Raw genomic sequence first — 20,700 nt, 5'->3', positions numbered from 1 at the left:
TGCAACGCGATTTTGCACACCCAGGTTAAAACCCTTCATCATTTTTTTTTTTTTTTTGAGGGGGGGAGGCTCCTCAAGGGCCCTAACTCTAACCCTAACTCAACCACTGAGCCACATCCGTAGTCCTATTTTGTATTTATTTGAGACAGGGTCTCACTGAGTTGCTTAGCGCCTTGCCAAATTGCTGAGGCTGGCTTTGAACTCAGGATCCTCCTGCCTCCACCTCTGGGATTGCAGGTGTACCCCACCACACTGGGCCTCCAAGACCCTCATCTTTCAAATGTTGGCTTAGATCTGTTCACTTCTGAAAGATGATCACATGTTCTTTCATTTAATCATCTGCTTGTTGAATTTCTTCTCCTTTTCCTCCCCTTCCCCCCCCTCCTCCCTCCCCCCCTTTTTCCTCCCTCCTCCTCCCTCTTCCTCTTCTTCTTCTAAAGCACTTTACCAACTGAGCTATATCCCCAGCCCAAATTTGTTTTTTCTTTCTTATTGCAGGTGTGTCTTTCTGTCTTGAAAGCTGACCCAGCCCTGTTACCTGTTGTCATTTCCCTTCAAACCAAGTTCCTATTTCCCAGAGCCTTGTTTCAGAGTGGGCACTAGTCCAGCAGGTCCTGTTCGGCATATCTTGGGATGACCTTCTTTTTGATTCTCAAGCTAAGGAATGATATTATCTTGGCATGCTTAGCAATTACTCAGGTTTCAATAAAATATTTGAATCCTTCCTATCTATTTAAAAAAATGGAAGAAACCGTTTTTTTTTTTTTCCCCATAGAATAGGGTGATAGACACAAGAGCCTCCAAGGACCTGACCAAAATCAGTTTGACAAGTGTATGATGTAGGTATAAATAGGAAGCAGTTTGCCAGTTTGTTAAGAGATGGTATGTGCTCAGTCAGACCCTGACTTGGACATTGTCTTTCACCCTGGCAATAATGTTGATTCCAGCCTCCAGCTTTGGGCATTCCTGAATTAGTTGAATATGATCCCACCTCTTTACATCTGGGTCCTTCTAATTGCAGCTTTCTTCCTCCCCTTGTCCCCTAGCTCATGCTGAGGGGATGCTTCTTGCAGTTAGCATCTCTGTCTGCCCTAGCAGTTCTCCCACACCTATTCAACCATTTCCCTGTGTTACTGTTTAAAAGTCCAGTGAGATTTCTATCCCACCCATCGAATCCTCACCAACAGTCTGACGTGTTCAAAATGTATTGGTCCCATCCTGGCTTCTGTGGCTTTTATGCGTATGTTCATTTTCTTGGTCATTCTAAGTCATTTGCATGGATCTTTGTTGTTGTTGGCTTCTTGTATTAGTTTCTTAGGGTAGTTTGGATGACTTGAAAATATTAGGAATTTATTTACTGGCATGCTATGGAGGCCTGAAGTCTCATATCCAGGAGTCAGCCGTTCTGTGCACTTTTTTGACTCTTGGAGGAAGACTCCTTCCTGTTCTTCCCCCTGGTTTCTGGTAATTGCCAGCAGTTTTTGGTTCGTATCTATATCGCTTTAAATTTCTGTGGTTTGCCTGCCCTTTTTTCGCCTGTGTGTCTGTGTTATCACATGGCTGTCTGTGAACACCAGTTTTGGATTCAGGACTCACCCTAATATAGCATAAACTTACCTTTCTTTCCTTCCTTTCCTTTCCCCTTCTTCCTCCCCTTCCTCCCCCTCCTCTTCCTCTCCCTCCTCCCCTTCCTCCTCTCCCTCCTCCCCTTCCTCTTCCTTCCTTCTCCTCCCTCCTCCTTTCTCCCCCCTCCTCCTCCTTCTCCCCTTCTTATTTTTCTTTTTTTCCTCCTCCCTCTCCCACCTCCTTCTTCATAAGCTTAACTTTCTCTCCCTTCCCACTCCTTCCTTTGGTTTGAACCCAGGGTCTCACACATGCTAGGCAAGTTCTCTACCATTGAGCTGTACTCCCCCAACCCCCTTATACAATTTGTATTTTGAGATGGGGGCCCCCCAACCCCCTTATACAATTTGTATTTTGAGATGGGGGTCTCCCTATGTTGCACAGACTGGCCTTCAACTTGCAGTCCTCCCTGCCTCAGACTCCTGAGTAGCTGGAATTATAGACTGGTGCCACCATGCCCAGCTCATAAACTTTATCCAAAGAGGGTTACATTCTGAGGCTTCAGATATACCTGTTATTTTGGGAGGACAATATTTAATCCAGTTCAGCCACTTGAAGTTTGGTAAACATGCTTATGGCCAGACATAAGCAGATAGAAAATTTATAGATTTGTCCTATAATCTACAATGTTTAACTTGCACCAAATTGACTTTAGTGCTTTAGACTATGTATTTATTAGTCCCCACTTTGTTTGACATGCCACAGCACTTGGGACAGGGCTGTAAAGATAGTGTAGAAACACTGTGGACAGGTGTGGTACACCCTAGCTTCCCCCAAAAAGTGGCATCTGAGCTTGGCTTTGAAATTGAAGGTGACAAGACATCACAGGCTGTGAACCATCCATATCTGCTCAGTGCCAGATGTGACCATCTCAGTGGATTCTTAAGCCTTGTAAGGATTGCAGGGAGAGGGGGATAGAGGAGGGTAGGTAGTTAATTATTTGAAACTAGGGTGTTTTGGGCATTTGTACTATGAGTGTTGCTTGCATAATAGGAATGTGTCAACCATTATCTGGACCAAGAGGATTAAATGTGGAAGTAGAGGCTCCAGCAATACCTGGTGGAACATGTCAAAGTTATTGGGCTGGAGAAATATTAATAAGAATAAGGTCAGGCTGGGGGTGTGGCTCAGTGAAGGAGTTCTTGCCTGGTATGCATGAGATCCTGGGTTTGAGTCCTAGTACCATAGAATAAAAAATCCAGGTCATGTATTGTATGATTCTATTTGTACAAAATCTCCCGAACAGACAAATCTGCAGAGGGCAGATTAGTGGTCTCCATGGGAGAAAGGAAAACTGGTGGGTGCCTGCCTCATAGATTTAGAGTTTTAGTTTTAAGTGTTGGCAATATTCTGGATCTAGATAGTTACATGGTTGGAAAACATTCAATGTCATTAAAACAGTAGCTTTTCTGATGTGTAAATTTTTTTTTTTTTTGGTGGGAATGGGGATCAAACCCAGAGCCTTGTACATGCAAAGTCTAGTATGTGATCCAATTTCATTTATGATACAAGCTGTGGAGACAAATGGTTGAACTTGAGTTCCAGGCATTTATTAGTTGAGAATTATTAGCAACCACAGTGTTTTACTCCATGCCAGGTGCTGGGTTTAGCCTGTTAACCTATTGCCTTGGATCTCCCTCCCATTTACCCTTTCCAAGGTTGGAGAGGACTGGGAACGTGCCCCAGTCATTAGAGCTGGTGGAGCTGGGATTTGACCCTGGGTTAAGCTGACCTGACTCACCTGCCTGATTTGCGCAGGACTGTCCCAAGTTTTAGCAATAGCAGTGGCATATTCTTGACTACCCCCAGTCTATACCTTTCTTATTCTTCAGCCCAGGTCAACCCCCAAAACCTTTTGCCTCCAGGGTCCCCTTATTGGATCACCTACTCTAAAACTTGTTGCTCTATTAGCAGTCAGGTTGGAATCCCTGATTTAATGCCACAGTACCTCAAAGAAATCCTTGTGGCTTTTGAACACTCATCATGTAATATTAATGAAAACACAGAGCCTTCTGTCTGGATTAATTTTTTATGAACAATAATATGTCTGATTAAACCTGCTGATTTACTGGGGCTGGTAGTACAGGTTGTGGAGTGTGTGGGAGTGTGTAGACAGTCTCTGACCGCAGGGCAAGGCTTCTCAGTTAGAATAGGTGATATTCCCAGTGTGCCCTTGGTGTTGTTTCAGGCCAGGACAAGCCAAGTTGCTGATGACTGGGCAAGACCCTGATGGATTAGCTACTAAACTGTGGTATCTCCTCATGCGAGAGAGCGACCCGGCTTGTAGGATTTTTCCCGGTCGAGGAGTCAGGCCATCAGATCCGAGGAAGTTTCTTGTGTGTCCGGAGTTGTACACGATGTATCTGATCCTCTTTTTCTGGTTTTCGGCAGCCACTCAGCTCCACTGGTTTCACTGTGTCAGCCTCTTAATAGTCTGACGTTCACCGTGTAGGTGCCATTTCTCATACCAAGAAACCCAGCTCTTGCCAGCAGCTCCTTCAGTTACATGTCTAACAAATGCCACTCTCTCCCTGAGTGCCTGCTTTCTCTCCAAGAAAGTGGATCAAGTGGACTGGCTGTTCGCTCTTCAGGTCTGGTAGAAATTAAATGCACGAGGAGTAGAGGTTGTTCTGAGGCCTCAGGGATTTTTCTTTCTTTCTTTTTAATCTCTAGCTGAGCATCGAGCAGGCCCAGACGGTGGCAGAACAGGTGGAGATGAAGGCGAAGGTGGTACAGTCGGAGGTCAAGGCTGTGACTGCAAGGCATAAGAAGGCCCTGGAGGAGCGGGAGTGCGAGCTGCTGTGGAAGGTAACGGGGAGCTCATCACCCCCAAGCCCACCTCGGCCCCCCACCAGCCAAGGGAATTGTACAGGAATCCTAGTCCAAGCTCTGGCTTTGGAACATTTGGTCATTTTCCAGAAGGACGAGGGGGGTGGTCTCTGGAACATTGGGGGTGCTGTGCGTGCAGCCAAACAACAAGAAGCCTTTTCAGATGTACTTGGGTAACCAAGACTGGAAGGAGCCTCGAGTTTTATATCGCACACACTCAAAAGGAGGCAGAAAGAAGGGAGAACAATCAAAACTGTTGTTGGGCAAGGCAGGCTGGTAGGAAACGTTCTTATTTTTGGTGTCCTGGCTGGTTGCACTTCCTGACCCCAGTGGAAAGCCAGTTTTCCACTTGGGAGGGCAGCAAGTGTGCCCTTTCTTCCTGTCCGAGCAGGAAAGAGCGCTGAGTGCACTGGTGGTGTGCTGTTCAGATAAGAATCAGCCGAAAAGACCACTCACCCCACCCCTAGTCCGCATCTCAATTTTTGCTTTTCTGACTTTGCATTCCCACCCAGGAAGACGCCGTCTATAAATGGGCCGGTACCCTATGCCAGTTCTTTTAACTAAATTAATTAATGTTCTCTGAACACAGATACGACCTCATTGCTGACATAACAGGCCATACTTCTAATGCATTTGTGGGCTTGTTTTCATCTTGGTTGTACGACGGTAGGGACGACGGTACGATGGTGGCTCCATTTCTGAAAGTGACCCTTTTAAGTTTCATTGCACTTTCCATTTGGTTAACCTCAAAACTCTCCTGCCCCTTCTGACTTCTTAAAGAGATATGGTTTAATTGCCTCGCAACAAGAAGAGGGTGGGCAGGGGTGGGGTGAGGCGGATCAGTCCAAGATTTAATTCAGCACATGTCTTTGAATGCCTTTATGGGTATGACATAGTTTTCAGACACTGAGATGTCCCCTTGGGTCTGCCAGTCTCATGCCACCCACGAATGTTAATTATAACTGGAGGGGCCCACTTCATGTAACCCGAGAGCATTGTAGTGAATTCTGCCACAAACTGGCTCTTCTGGATTTCCTGATGAAAAAGGCCTTTGTGTGGGGGGCTTCTTTGGCCCTCACCTTCCCTGGGCTCCCTCCTGTGTGAGGCTGACCGCTGTCTTCTCTCTTAAGGGGAAATGAAAATCAAGTCTCTTTAGCATGTTTAGAAGGAAGAGCCAGCCCTTCTTCATAGAGTTGTTTCTACCTGCTCCCATTCTTAAGTGATAATTTTGAAACAAGGTGGCTCATTCTGGATAACCCCTCGGTCTTGTTTTATAGGTATTTTTTTGCTTTGGATCCTTGCCCCTGATCCTATTAGAGTTCCCCTGTCTTTGACCACTTACTAATTTTTCTGCTCTAGGAGAAGTTTTCTGCCTGTCTCTGTCTGGGTTTCTCTTTGTTGTGTAAGGGTTTGTTTCTTGAACATTAAGATAGAAGAGTGTAAGGATTAAGTCTTAATTTGCCAGTCCACTCAGTTATGTATCTGGACACACCTCTTCATTCTTGCAACTTAACTCTCTAGTGGCCTGGGCTAGCCACCTTATGAGGTTAGCTACAGCTGCATAATTTCATGGGTCAGAATCAAAGGTAGAAGTTTGGTCTATATTAGACCAAAGGACAAAAACTTTCATTTGACCCCACATGGGCCTCTCTGTACACACGTCCTGGTTCCATGGAGAACAGATGGAAAAGCATGAATGGGCCAAAACCACGTCATCACCCCTCAAGGGAAAATCAGATTAAAATCCAGGCCTCAGAAGAGTGGGCTCTTATCTGAAATTGGCTTTCAGTGGAGCACTCAGAAGCGTGGATTTCCTTAAACAGTGAGAATTTCGCTTCCTTCACAGTTAGAATTACAGAACTTTTAAAATGCAAAACAAACAAACAAAAACATTGAGAAATTGTTCTATTTTCATTGTTTAGATAAAATATATTTCTAAATGGTTCGAGAATTTTCAGAAGAAGAAATTATTTTTACAGGTTGGAGTTTACGTTCCTATAGTCTAGCTTTTTAGTTGTAGAGGGCTTCTTTCCAAATGCTTGCTGTCTCTAGATTTGGATGCAGGGCATTTTAGGTCCCCAGCTGTTTCTCAACTCCGTTCTTCAAATACAGAAGTACGGGGCTGGGAACGTAGCTCAGTGGTAGAGCGTGTGGCTGGTGTGTGTGGGGGGCCCTGGGTTCAGCCTTCAGTACTCCTCCAAACTCAGGGGCAGAGAGCTTCTGTGTGACTGGGGCTTTTGTCTTGAGTTCCTTCTCTCATCAACCCTCCTTACATTCTCCATGTGACATCTCTCTTTTTGCATGTGTGCAGGCATGGATGAGAGGTGGGGAGAAAGAGATCCCTGGCTCCCAGTGTACCTGCATTCAAATATTCAGTGTTTTGATGGAGACAGATCTTGTGTCCCTCTAGTGCTGCCTCTGCTGTCCTTTCTGCCACTTGGCTCTCCATCTTCACTGCCACCTCTGTTGTCTAAGCTACAGTCATCCCTCACCTGGGTGATAGCTAGTGTCCACTTTCTCATTTTCTCCCCCCGCCCCCAGTCATGCTCCACAAACCCAAACTTTTGCCATACAAATCCATTCACTCCTCTGCTTAAAACTGTTTTTGTTTACTTTCTCTTTCACTCCTCCTTCCTTTCTCTCTGTCCCCATTTTCTTTTCCTCCCTTCCACCCCTTCCTTCCCCAGGTTTGAATCTAAATCTAGGGTGCTTTAGCACTGAGCTACATTCCTACCACTTGTTATTTTGAGACGAGATCTCCTTAAATTTCTGACTGAGCCTGATTTCTAGTTTACAATCCTCCTTCCTGCCTCAGCCTCTCAGCTGGGATTACAGGAATGCACCACCATGCCCAATTCCTTTATATTTTTAAAATCATCTCTGGCTTACTTTTAATACAAAATATAGTATAAATAATTGCATTTTTTTATCCCCCTGTATTGGGGATACAGGGCTTGGTGCATGCTAGGAAGTTGCTCTATCATTTAGCTATATAACCCTAGCCCTGTGTAAATAATTCTTACTCTGTATTATTTAGGGTTGACAAGGAAAAAAGTCTGTATGTGTTTAGTAAATATAGAATTTTTCACCAGCATTTTTTAAAATATTAATTACCACTATTTTTTTAAAGAGCGAGAAAGGAGAGAGAGAGAGAGGTTTTTTTTTAAAAAAAATATTTTTCAATTTCGATGGATACAACATCTTTATTTTATTTTTATGTGGTGCTGAGGATCGAACCCAGTGCCTCATGCATGCCAGGCGAGCATGTTACTGCTTGAGCCACATCTCCAGCCTCTCCACTAGTATTTTTGATGCACAGTTGCTTAAATTCATGCATGTGATATGATTTTGATAATAAGTTGAAATATTGGAGAAATGGCCTCTTTACCCCCTAAATACTTGAGTTAGCCCCCATGCCCTGCAAAAAGGTTAATTTTCCTTTTTCTGTGTCATGCCTTCCCCTCACCCCGACCCTTGCTGGTGATTGAATGCAGGGGCAGTTAACCACTGAGCCACAACCCCAGCCACATTTTTTTATTTCTTAAATTTTGAGACAGTCACTAAATTGTTGAGGCTGGCTTTGAACTCATGATCCTCCTGCCTTAGCCACTGGGACCTGGCTTTTTTTTTTTTTTTTTTTTTTTTTTAAATGAACTGGGGTTCAAACCTATGACTTTGTACATGTTAGGCAATTGCTCTACCACTGAGCTACTCTTATTAACTCGGAAGTTAATCTTAATACAGTAACAGTGTCTAAGCCTCAGTCCCTAGTTACACTTCAGCAGTTATCTCAATAGTGTTCTTTCTTGCTGTTTCTCCCGCACCTCAGGATTCAGTCCAGAATCACTGATTGCATTTAGTTGTCACATCTAAGTAGTCATCTCCTGTAACCTGGAACTGCTTATTAGACTTTTTTGGGGTTGGTGTGTTTTGTTTTAATATTAGTTGTAGATGGACACAGTACCTTTTTCTTTTATTTTTATGTGGTGCTGAGGATGGAACCCAGTGCCTCCCATGTGCCAGGCAAGCGCTCTACCACTGAGCTACATAACCCCAGCCCTGGTGGTACCTTTTTTTTTTTGACTGGGGATTGAACTCAGGGACACTCAACCACTGACCACATCCCCAGGCCTATTTTGATTCTGTTTTATCAAAAGGGTTTGGTGGTTTAAAAAAAATTTTTTCCCCCATCTGATTGATTTATTTATTTGGGTCCTCTGCAGCGCTGAAGATTGAACCCAGGTCCTTGCATGTGCTAAGTGAGGGCTCTACCACTTCCAACCCCAAGCCAGTTGTCTTTTTTTTTTTTTTTTTTTGTAGTCATAGATGTACAGAATGCCTTTATTTATTTTTATGTGATGCTAAGGATCAGACCTAGTACCTCACACATTGATAGGTAAGAGCTCTGCTACTGAGCCCCAGCCTGAGCCCCAGCCTCAGCCCCAGCCGTGTGTCTCTGATACTGACAATGAAAAAAGTACAGACAACTGGGCTGGGGAGTGTAGCTCAGTTAGCTGGTAGAGTGCTTGCCTCGCATGCACAAGATCCTGGGTTCTAATCCCCAGCACCCCCCCCCCACACACACACAAAAGTACAGACACACATACCCCCTCCTCCACCACCACCACCATTGTATTCTGTCTGCAGTAGCTTAAGTCTATGGATGTGGCCTGTGGATACTGAGGGCTTGATTTTTAAAATCGTGTCCTTTCTTCTTACTCTTACGTTTCCTCCAGGTAGAGAAGATCCGCCAGGTGAAAGCCAAGTCTCTGTATCTGCAGGTTGAGAAACTTCGGCAAAACCTCAACAAGCTAGAGAGCACCATCAGTGCCGTTCAGCAGGTCCTGGAGGAGGGTAGGGCACTGGACATCCTCCTGGCCCGAGACCGGATGCTGGCCCAAGTGCAGGAGCTGAAGACCGTGGGGAGCCTCCTGCAGCCTCAGGAAGATGATCGGATCATGTTCACACCCCCTGACCAGGCACTGTACCTTGCCATCAAGTCCTTTGGCTTTGTTAGCAGTGGGGCCTTTGCACCTCTCACAAAGGCCACAGGTGATGGCCTCAAGCGGGCCCTTCAGGGAAAGGTTGCCTCCTTCACTGTCATTGGCTACGACCATGATGGTGAGCCACGCCTTTCGGGAGGTGACCTCATGTCAGCTGTGGTCCTTGGCCCCGATGGCAACCTGTTTGGTGCAGAGGTGAGTGACCAGCAGAACGGGACTTATGTGGTGAGCTACCGGCCCCAGCTAGAGGGCGAGCATCTGGTGTCGGTGACCATGTGCAACCAGCATATTGAGAACAGCCCCTTCAAAGTGGTGGTCAAATCAGGCCGCAGCTACGTGGGCATTGGGCTCCCAGGCCTGAGCTTCGGCAGTGAGGGTGATAGCGATGGCAAGCTCTGTCGCCCTTGGGGTGTCAGTGTGGACAAGGAGGGCTACATTATCGTCGCTGACCGCAGCAATAACCGCATCCAGGTATTCAAGCCCTGTGGCTCATTCCATCACAAATTTGGTACTCTGGGCTCCCGGCCCGGCCAGTTCGACCGACCAGCTGGGGTGGCCTGCGATGCTTCACGCAGAATCGTGGTGGCTGATAAGGACAATCATCGCATCCAGATCTTTACCTTTGAGGGTCAGTTCCTCCTCAAGTTTGGTGAGAAAGGAACCAAAAACGGGCAGTTCAACTACCCTTGGGATGTGGCGGTGAATTCTGAGGGCAAGATCCTAGTCTCAGACACCCGGAACCACCGGATCCAGCTGTTCGGGCCTGATGGCGTCTTCCTGAATAAGTACGGCTTCGAGGGGGCTCTCTGGAAGCACTTTGATTCCCCGCGGGGTGTGGCCTTCAACCACGAGGGCCACTTGGTGGTCACCGACTTCAACAACCACAGGCTCCTGGTCATTCATTCCGACTGCCAGTCGGCACGCTTCCTGGGCTCCGAGGGCACCGGGAATGGGCAGTTCCTGCGTCCGCAAGGTGTGGCTGTGGACCAGGAAGGGCGCATCATCGTGGCCGATTCCAGGAACCACCGGGTACAGATGTTTGAGGCCAACGGCAGCTTCCTGTGCAAGTTTGGCGCTCAAGGCAGTGGCTTTGGGCAGATGGACCGCCCTTCCGGCATCGCAGTCACCCCTGATGGAATGATCGTGGTGGTGGACTTTGGCAACAATCGAATCCTCATCTTCTAAATCGCGTCTTCTAGGTTTCTGTGTTTGGGGTGTGCGTGTTTGTCTCTCTCTTTTTGAATTTCAAAGAAGAAGCAGTCTCAGGGAAATTTCTGTTTTCTTTCTTTCTTAAATTTTTTTTTTTTTTAAGAGAACAAGAAAAGTACAACATTGCTTAAGTCCTACCTCATCTTTATTTTTTTACAGATGAATGTACTTGTCTTTTGTGCAGGGATTGAGCCTGTGAAGTGATAATTTCTATCTACCTCATAAATCTTTCCATTTCCTTCTCCAGCAGGCCCTCTTCCCTTCCTCAGTGGAGTTCACATTTCCCTTGTCCCCATGTGGGGCGCGATATGCACAAGCCTAGCATCTCTATGGCTGCAAGGGCACTGGATGTGTGTGGCGGGGTGTATTTTGTAGATTGAGCCAAGGAAACCCAAAAACTACTAAGTTAAAAAAAAAAAAGCAAAAAATTATAAAGCATGGGAAAAATAGGATTTAAAATTCATAATTGTAGAGTATTTGTGTTCTTGAGAATGCTGTGTTTAGATTGTGTTGTGTGGTTTGATCTTTTTGTTTTTGGAAATTTTTTTTTTTTTTTTTTTAATGCTGCAACAGAGGACTTTCCTCTGTTCTCTTATTACCTCAGTGTGTCTAACATCCCTTCAGCGTCTTTTTTTTTTTTTTTTTAATTCCTGGGAGATGTGGCTGTGGCTTGCTAGCCAAGAAAAGCAGACCTTTAGTACTTTAGGGCACCTGATCTTTTTGTTAGGGAGGGTGTGTGTGCGCACATGTGTGCTCATGGGCGCACACACGTGTATTTTAAGCCATCTTGTACCCAAAATAATAAAGCTGGGAACGACACAGCACATCCCAAGGAACCTTTTTTTTTTTTTTTTTTAAACACTTTGGCTTCTTAAAAAAAGTAGGTATAGCTCAGGATTCTTAATGAAAAGTATTCTCAAAAGTTGATTATACTTATTTTGTTATTGGTTAGAAAGAGTTCAGTGGAAGGAAGAAGAAAATTATCCTCATTCTCAGAGAAAGGGTTTTCAGGCATGGATTGACATGTGCTGAAGGAGTAGGTAGAGGGCACTGGCCAAGCAAGGCCATCCCAAACCAGGGACTATTCAGGAGGAGCAGGGTTCTGCCCTGACCCCAGAGTGAATGTTCTGGTATGCTAGGAGTTTCTTTTCCTGAGAAGAGAAGCAAAGGAATAAACTTACTATTAAAGCACAATTTTTTTTTTTTCCTGCTTCGGAAGTTCAGGGAAATAGAATGTTTAACCATCATATTAATTGGAGCAGTCCGTTCCCATACCCTCTGCTCTGGTCACTTTTACAGAATCATTGCACCCTAGTGACGCTATAGGACCTCATGATTAACATGTATTTTTTTTTTTCTCTCAAGGCCTTTGAATGTAAAGGATTAGTAAACCAAATCACCCCAACCTGAAATGTATGCCATGATAAACTTTTCTTAAACCTGTATCTCGGTACCAAAGAATGAAAACTTGTGTAAGCCAGTCCCCCCTTTTGCAGAACGGGGTGGCGGGGATGGCATCTGTGTCACTTTACAGGATTGGTTTCTTCATTAGCTGGACTTGGGTATAAAACTTTGTGCTTCTAGGCATTTTCTGTCTTCTAAGTGGAAAGCTGGTGAGCTAGTAACACTGCTTGTTAGAACCCAGGGGGGTTCCTCTTTCCCTCAAATAACTGATGTCAGATCCAAATTCTGAAGTAGTGATACTCAGGATAAAGAGGTCCTCTCAGACATCAGTAGCTTATGAGGGAGACCTCATGTTTGAAACAGAAAGACTAATTGATCAGTTTCTTGGTCATGTGTTTAAGAGCTATTGCAAAATGGATGTGGCTTTAAATGGAGGGATTTAGTTTTGTCATCCCCAAAGAAAAGATGATGATGGGGATAATGTGACAAGTCAATCAAATTGCTTTTCCCACCCACCTCCTTTCTACTTTATTATTATTTGTTTGTTTGTTTTGTTAAGGTACTGGGAATTGAACCTAGGGGTGCACTACCACTAAGTTATATCTCTAGCCCTTTTTAAAATTCGAGACGGGGTCTTGCTAAATTGTCCAGCAAGTAGCTGGGATCATAGGCATGCCCAGCTGGATTTTGATTTTTTTTCAGTTCAAGCTAGGCTACCTCCTCCCATCACTTTTAATTCTAGGTTTTCTTGAGTGACCAAAATGGTCGGGGGAGTGGGGGGGACTCATCTCACAAAAGAAGAGCTGTATGCAAAAAAAGATCCAAAAATTAGAAAATAACTTCAAATTGTTGTTAGGAAGGTGGTACAAGCCCTCTCTTCTTTTTGATATCTTAACAGTTAATCATTTCCCATTTCTATTCAGTTAACCTTTTGTCTTTCCTGTAAGTTCTGAGAGTTCATGTAACTAAAGACTTTTTAAAAAAATATGCATTAATTTTATATTTGTGACTAAAGACTTTTACAGTTTTTTTGCAGTAGCTTGGAGGTGATTGTCCTTCCTCCCCCAACTGCCTACCCAAAACAACTGGTTTTAAATGCCTTAAAAAAAAAAAAACAACTTTTTTTTAATTGAAGAAATGGATCTTGATAAAAATGTTTTCCAAAAATCTAGGTCATATTTGTGGTTGGGAAAAGTTATTTCAGTTGGTCACACCACTTTTTGAATTTTTTATTCCATCTTCATTTACTCTTTTTCTCCTCTGCTTCTCTATTATGTGGGGAGATATCGGAATCCTGAATGAGAAATTTTCTTGGTGAAGAACAGTAGATAAAAAAGACTTGTCTAACATTTTACAGTGGATTTTGTTGGTGAATCCAGGTTTTCCTTTCCGTGGCTGAAATAATCAGGTTAATAGATGGACCACTTTGCAGACTTAGAGCACCCAGGTAGGGTCACTCCCTGAAGCGGTCGTGTCGGTGGCCTCAGTGGTGGAATGGCTCTTTACCTTTCTGCACCTGAAGTGGGGCATGAGTGGCATCTGAGAAACATGGTCACGTTTGGGAAGCTTTTGTTTTAAAAAACAATCTGCCATTTGTGGCTGCCTGAAATAGACTCCTGACCCATAGGGATTGGTGCTAAGCACTTTGGAGAGTGTTTATTGTATTATATGGAATGTTCCAGATCAAAGAAAGATGATTTAAAAAGCCAACGCGTTATACTCCCTGGTGTGAGGCTGTCTAAAGCACATGTTTCCAAATGCTTGTCTCCTGCCCCAGAAGAGGTAATACCAGGGTAGGTAGGAATTGGGTCAAAGATGAGAGAGTCTTCAATGTGGTGAAAAAGACTAGGTCCTGGGTGCCCTGAGGCAGAATAAAATGTCTCTAGGGAGTAAGTGATAATTACACAGTTGTCCCTATGTAGGTCTGATGTGGTTAGTGGGGAGGTGGCAGGACTTAAGGTCAGTCTGTATTCGGAGTGCCCATTGGAATTGCATATATAGGTTTGAGTATTGAGGTGTCTGAAGGCAATCAAACCTATAGGTAAAAATGCTTTGACACCAACTTAACATTTCAAAATTTAGTCCTTTTCAATAAAAAGAATCATTTCTCTATTTTAACTTGGTCACAAGAAAATCCTATCTCAGAACCTGTGCTTAATTGTGGCTGACAGGTGATGCCCCAGTTGACTGGAGCCCAGTGGCCCAGGCTGTACCCCAGGTGCACTAACCCCTCAATCAATGCCCTTTAAGTCTAACTTATTTGGGGAAACATGCAAGGGTACCATAATCAGAATCAAAATAATATTTTGGGCCAAAGAAGTTGCCAGGATCAAGGCACTTTGTGATGGAGTGAAAAGAGAACAGCTTGAGATTGGCTCAGTGTGTTTTACTCTGATTAAGCCAAAGCTTAATTATTGGAAGAGGGAAGTCTTTTAGGCTAGAAGCAGCAGAATATTCTTTGTTTATGTGTTGTCTTCCTGTTTGGAAGATTCTCAGATTCTGTGTTCTGGTAGATAGTGAAAGATATGCCAAAGTTTTAGGCTTGTTTTTCTGTTGTTTAAAAAAGGAAAAATTAAAAAAAAAAAAAAAAAAAACAAAGCCAGTGGTGCCAAAAAGTATTTAGGGTATTTATTTAGAACATCGCTCTTACTGAGTTTCCAACAGTCTGGGGCTGTATAAAAGTCAAACTCGTGTACTTGCGCAAGATGGTTGCATAGAGCTGCTCCTTCCAAGGCCTTGAGGCTTTCTCTGGCTTCCTAACTCCTTTCATTTAGTTTCTACCTCACTTTTGGCAAAAGTCATCTACCTCATGTTAGCATATGATGGTTCTGGAAAGAAGAGTATTATTAATCCAGTGGGGAGTGGGTGGAAGTGGGAAGCTACCTACCTCTGTAAGAAATGTTTTCATAAATCTAGACCTGGTTTCTTCAGGAGAAACGTCAGATTGACCTTTAAAAGAAAGAGACATCAGGTAAATGCAGTCATAAACCCAAGTAGTTCTCACCAATCAGACTTTCCCCCCTCTGAAAAAGAACTATATATATATATATATGCCTTTACCATGTTGTTCAGTATTATGAAACTACTGGTTAATCTGATCTATTGGAGGATGTAGGAGGAATTAGAAATAAAGACCTTAGGTCTCTTTCTCTTCAAGAGAAAAAATGTTTTATCTCTGTATTCCAATGTCTGCAGATATACCCTTTTAGGGGGAAATTTGAAGTCTAGTTGAAAACATCACACATTTGAAGGGAATGAGAATCCTTTTGACTTCATGATTGTAACTGTAGCTTTCTGAACCCAGCAGGATGTCCATGGCCATGACCTCTCAGCAATCACTGTTGCTTTTGAGCAGTGACAGGCGAAGTGTGTGTTGCCCTTTTGTTTTGTGTTTTAATTTTTTTTTTCTACCAAAGGTAAACATGTGGACGGGTCCCCCCCTCCCCCTTTACTTGTTTGTTAAATACTTGATAAATTTGAGAAGCACATTATCAGGATATACTGTATTGACCTTCTGCCCCTCCTCTTCCCTGTTTGATTTTTTGGTTCAGTGAGAAGAGAGGGTCCTGACACCACTGTAATAATGAGAGTTGGGTTTGTAAATGTCACGGTGAAGAAATACCTCAATAATGTCTATTTAAAAAAAAAAACTGATCTTACGGGTTAACAAGCCAGCCTGGTGGGATGTTCTCCATCATCATTTAACCAGCAATGGTTCTAAAAGTTTTGTGTATCCACACGGTCTTAGACCTCCTTTTAATGATTGTATTAACTTACGAGCTCAGGTAGTATTTTTTTCTTAAGGCTATCTCAGAGCACACTGGCTGAATGTTGGCGTGTGTAGCAAAGTGTTTACTTTCTTTAAATAACCAGCTCTGTAATAGTTCTTTATGTTTCTAGCAGTTTGTGTAGTTGTCTTCAGAGGAAGAGTTTTTCACATTTAGGGGGTTTTCTTGTGTTTGGGGTGGTAAGATGTCTTTTTTTCCCCCCCTTTTCCCCTAAAGTCAATGCAGATGAGGGTGGGTGGGTAAAGGGATGTTTTAAACTAGCATGATAGGTATAGTCAGTTGGGTGGGAGGGTTGTTAGTATTTTTTTTTTTAATAAATCTTGTTTAATATTGTTCATTAGATCTCATGCCTGGTCAGCAAAATGCTTTAATTTTCTTTCTTTTTTCTTTTTCTTTTTTTTTTGTATAGAATATGTGACTGGGTTGAGTTTTTGTTTTTAAAGGAAAAGTAAATGCAGGATTGGGGGATTCTAACACAGATCTTATGCCCGGTGTCAGTCATACTGACTATATTAAACCTCTAATTTTTATTATTTGTTCCAGGCAAACTGATAGGAGAAATACGCACCACCACAATAACTTCTCTGGCTGCACAAAGCAGACTGTCGGCCCTTGTGGGGTGCCAACTGCCTTTTGCCACTTTTTAAGTGGTCTTGGCCTTGGGAATGCTGACCCCATCATTTCGGTGGATGGGTGGGGAAATCAAGATTTTCCCCCAAACCTTTAGTAGGCAAAAGTGGGTTTTTCTTTGTTTGTTTTTTTCCCCCCTTCCCCCCTTTGGCTTTTACTTTTAAATCTTTAAATGTTAATGTTGCAGGCCGCAGGCATGACAGGCAATGAGCAGATGAAGAACCAATGGAAAAGTGTTCAAAAACTCCTGTATTAGCTCACAGGCTTCTGAATGTATCGCTTTGGTCCATAGAGAAGGCTGGAGAAGGTAGCAAGGAGATGCTGTATCAGCTACTACAGCCTTAAAACAAAGTTGGTGTCTCTTTGGACTTTAAAATTGTTCCTATGCAGCTTATTTTATTTTTGTTTAATCAAATAAACAAGAGGGTTTTTCCATGGATATGATGTGTCTGTGTGATCATTTAATCCAGAATAAATATGGATGTATGCACTGCCCCTGAGAAAAAGGGAGTCCATGAGCTTTGGCGGGCGGGCTACATTCAGCTCTTCTGTGTTTTCACAAAACAATCAAATGCCAGCATTTTGAAGTAGAAGAAATATTTAATAAGAGTCGAAAGTTTCAAAATCTGGCTTTAACCCTGGGCCTACCTTCTCCCAGAGGAGCTGAGAAGTGGATGTACCTTTAGAGGGGCATGTTCATGTGATTTAACCTTCTAAGAGTCAGAAATGTGCTTCCCTTTGCCACTGGCTGCCCGCCTCCTTTCTGGCTGGTGCTAGCCTCAGAATCTGCCTGTGGAAGTGGAGGTGCGGCAGAGGGTTATTTTGTGCCTAAACTCTGGGTCCAAGTCATTTACCTGGCTTTTCTGTTTGGGGTGGAGGGTTGCCTTCTGAATGCTACATGGATAATGTGGGGTTTTGTTTGCTTGTTGTTTTAAGCTCTGTGTGTCCAGAACTTACTTTGGGAATTCCACTTTTTTATTTGAACTACATTTTATCGAACTAGGCTCACCTCAGCTTAATGATTTTGTGTGTGTGTGTGTGTGTTGCGGGGCGGGGGGAGGCATTGAGGTTTGAACCCAGCATCTCATGCTTGTTAGCCAACTCTACCACACAATCATATTTGTAGCACTTTTTAAAATTCTTCTGAGAGAAGCCTTGCTAATTTGCCCAAGCTGGCCTCAAACTTGTGATCCTCCTGACTTGGCCTCCTGCATATCTGGGATTACAGGCATGCTCTTCTGCACCTGGTTTAGACAACAGCTTCTAAAAGTACAGGGCATCAGTATCTGATATAGGGATACTTTGCTCTTCCTTTAGTTAATCCCATGTTAACACTGAACATTTAGAAGAATAATCTTTTCTTCGTTGATACCTTCAGTGTCAAATCGCATCACATCTCAGGTAGTAATTTTTCCTAAGGATTTCAGATAGAATGCAACATAATGAACTGTCTATCAGTAATGCCTGTCCCTACACTCTTGCCTCTACCTCTACCCATCCATTCTCCATGTGTTGTGCCAGTACTCTTTTATTTCCCCTTACAGGAGATTGTTGAATGTGAAGTTTGGATGGATGTGCTGACCCCCCTCCCCCCCCCCTTTTTTTTAAAGGAAAGGAATTTCAATTCTAATAATCTCCAGGAGAAGCTAATTAAATGTTGTACCTAATTCTGAGGGAACAAAAGTCTACTCCTGATGGCTCAGTCCCCATGCGCTTCCTGCAGTCAATTCTAAACAGTTGAGTTGCGTTTGGAAGGGCTCAGACTTTCAGGATGATTACTGTCCTTGGTGGCAGGCTACTGTATCAAGTATCAACAAGAATGGGGAGAAATGAGAACTTATATTCATTGTGGGTGGATTGCAGAACAGTAAAACACTTGAACACAATTTGGAAGTTCATCATAGTGTTAAAACAGAGCCCTGTTACACTTGCCTGATACATCAAGAGAATCAAATCCACGTGGAACCAAGCATGTGAGTATTGATAGTTTTGCCCAAATGTCCTTCAACTAATGACTGGAAAAGCAAAAAAAAAAAAAAAAAAAGTTGTTATTTTCTTGGTATTTTAGGTACTGGGCATTTAATTTAACCCAGGGCCTCTTATTCGCTAAGCAAGCACTGACCTATATTCCCAGCCTATTCCTTTGGGGTCGGGGTGTTGGTGGTCCTGGTGGTGGTGCTGGAAACTGAACTTAGGGCCTTGTGAATGTGAGGCAAGCACTCCACCCACTGAGCTATATCCCCAGCCCTAGCCTATTCCATTTTAAGAAAGAGTTTTATAAGTTGCCAGTGCTGGCCTTGAATTTGGTAATTTTCTTGCCTTATTATAGATGATAGAGGGTGTGCCTGGCAGATCATGGCAACCTTTATGGCCAGCCATTCCTAACATGTTTTTGAAATGACTATCAAATGCTTACAGAGTTCTGTTTCTGGTAATATTACACTGGCTATATTCTATTTTCCCTGGACCAATCTAACTAGTATTAATCTGATTTTTTTTTTTTTTAACTTTTCATACTAGGAGATCTGCTATACAAGGAGATTTCAAGAACAACATGGACCGCCTTCTGCCAGAGGAATCACTGGTTATCTGGGGCTGGCACTAGGATGAGCGCTTGGCAAGATGGGGTAAGGGCGACAGGAACAGAAATACTCCTGGAGTGTAGAGAGATCCTCTTGAAGTTTGGGAACTGAAGTTAGGAATGTGCCCCCCAACTTTAAGGTCTGTGATGGGAATGAGAAGAGAACACACTATATTCTTTGCCTTCATGCAAGAGGGGCACATCAAGCTTGCTTGCCAGTCAATTCCAGCAGGATCTAAGTAATAATAGGCTCTGTGGGGATTCCAGACCCACTCATTGCTCCACCTTCCACGCTGCAACATAACCACTGCTTAATGGGCGGGGCCATTTGTGGAGTTAGGATAGGACAGTGTAGGTGCCCCCCACCCACCCCCTTTTTCCTCCTTGGCACTACACTGGTTATTGAACCCTGGACGCTCTATCATTGAGCTATATTCCACTCCTTTTTATTTTTTGAGATAGGGTCTCACTAAGTCGCTGGACTTGAGCTTGCTATCCTCCTGCCTCAGCCTCCGGAGTTGCTGGGATTACAGGAAAAATTCTACCACCAAACTCAACACGATCAAACTGAACAATCCCTTTTAAAATAACTACTTCCTTCCCCGTTGAGCTCAATCACTCTTTCTGTGTTCCCATTGCCTAAAACCGTGTCCAGCATAAACACTCAATACATTTGAAGAATAGATGAACAGACTTAGGCAAGGTGTTGAGAATTTAATAAGCAACATAATTTCAACCACTTATGCTTTTTTGTTTTCGTTTCTTCACTTTACTCATTGTCTGCTGTAGATTTTTCCCCCCTAGTGCTGGTGATGAAACCTAGGACCTTGCACACATCAGGCAAGCATCTACCATTGAATGACACCCCCAAATCCAAACAGATGTCTTGAATGCCTCTGCCTGCCAGGTGTTGTTGAGTGTGCTAGGCTCCCTGTCCATGGATCTCATCCTGAGTTCCCAGTTTCCAGTCTCGCTAAAAATCATTCTCCTGAAGTGACCCCGTCGTGACCTCCTTTCCTTTATTTTCACTCTAATGAGTGCTTCTCTGTTAATGTGTCGGTCACTGCAGCAGTTGCCCTCTCTACCTCTGTTCTCCTGGCCTCGCTTTCCATTGCCTTTTTCTTCCTGGGTTCTGTCACTACATGGCAGACCCAAGTTTGAATTGCTGTCCGCCACTAGCCAAGAAGCTGGGCAAGTGCTATAAAGTTTGACTGATTCCCCCGAGTAGCAGACATCCCCATTCCTTCCTAATGTCCTCTGCAATGCCCTTCTCTCTTTCTGGTCCACTCGCATCAAGGGATCATGGCATCTGGGACCTCCCCTGGCCCAGCCACATGGGCCAGCCTCTCTGCTAGCTGTCTTGAGTTCCACTGTCCTCCTCATCCTGCAATGGAATTCTGTCTACTTAAGATGTAGTCTGTATTCCTATAACCAGGCCACTCCACGAGAATCTGTGTGAAACTTAGTTTGGGGTGGGGGTGGGGCTGCAAGAGAGCAGAGACCTTGGCAGGGAGGAGGGAGGACAAGCAAAAGTACAATATTGAGAAGAGTACCAGAGGAGGTAACTTGGATTTAATCCTACCAAGGAGAGCTGTGAAGATAGTGTAGGACGCACTCAGGCTCTTCTAAATCA

The 20,700-nt window shown here is 43.8% G+C and overlaps 1 protein-coding gene across 1 annotated transcript in view; it reads left to right on the top strand.

Annotated features, from left to right (window-relative positions):
- The window catches only part of Trim71 (tripartite motif containing 71), a 70,429-nt gene extending 58,594 nt beyond the window's left edge, over positions 1 to 11,835 (top strand). Inside the window, exons 3-4 of the mRNA XM_015489626.2 lie at positions 4,297 to 4,431; positions 9,189 to 11,835. Of these exons, the coding sequence (XP_015345112.1) occupies positions 4,297 to 4,431; positions 9,189 to 10,640 (1,587 nt within the window). The 3' untranslated portion in view covers positions 10,641 to 11,835. The remainder of the gene's footprint in view (positions 1 to 4,296; positions 4,432 to 9,188) is intronic.
- Positions 11,836 to 20,700: the final 8,865 nt, after the last annotated feature.

The sequence above is a fragment of the Marmota marmota genome, unplaced genomic scaffold, assembly GCF_001458135.2.
Source record: "Marmota marmota marmota unplaced genomic scaffold, marMar, whole genome shotgun sequence".
In the NCBI taxonomy this organism is placed as follows: domain Eukaryota; kingdom Metazoa; phylum Chordata; class Mammalia; order Rodentia; family Sciuridae; genus Marmota; species Marmota marmota.
The sequence above is the reverse complement of the archived record's forward strand: the minus strand, read 5'-3'. Positions and strand labels throughout refer to the sequence as shown.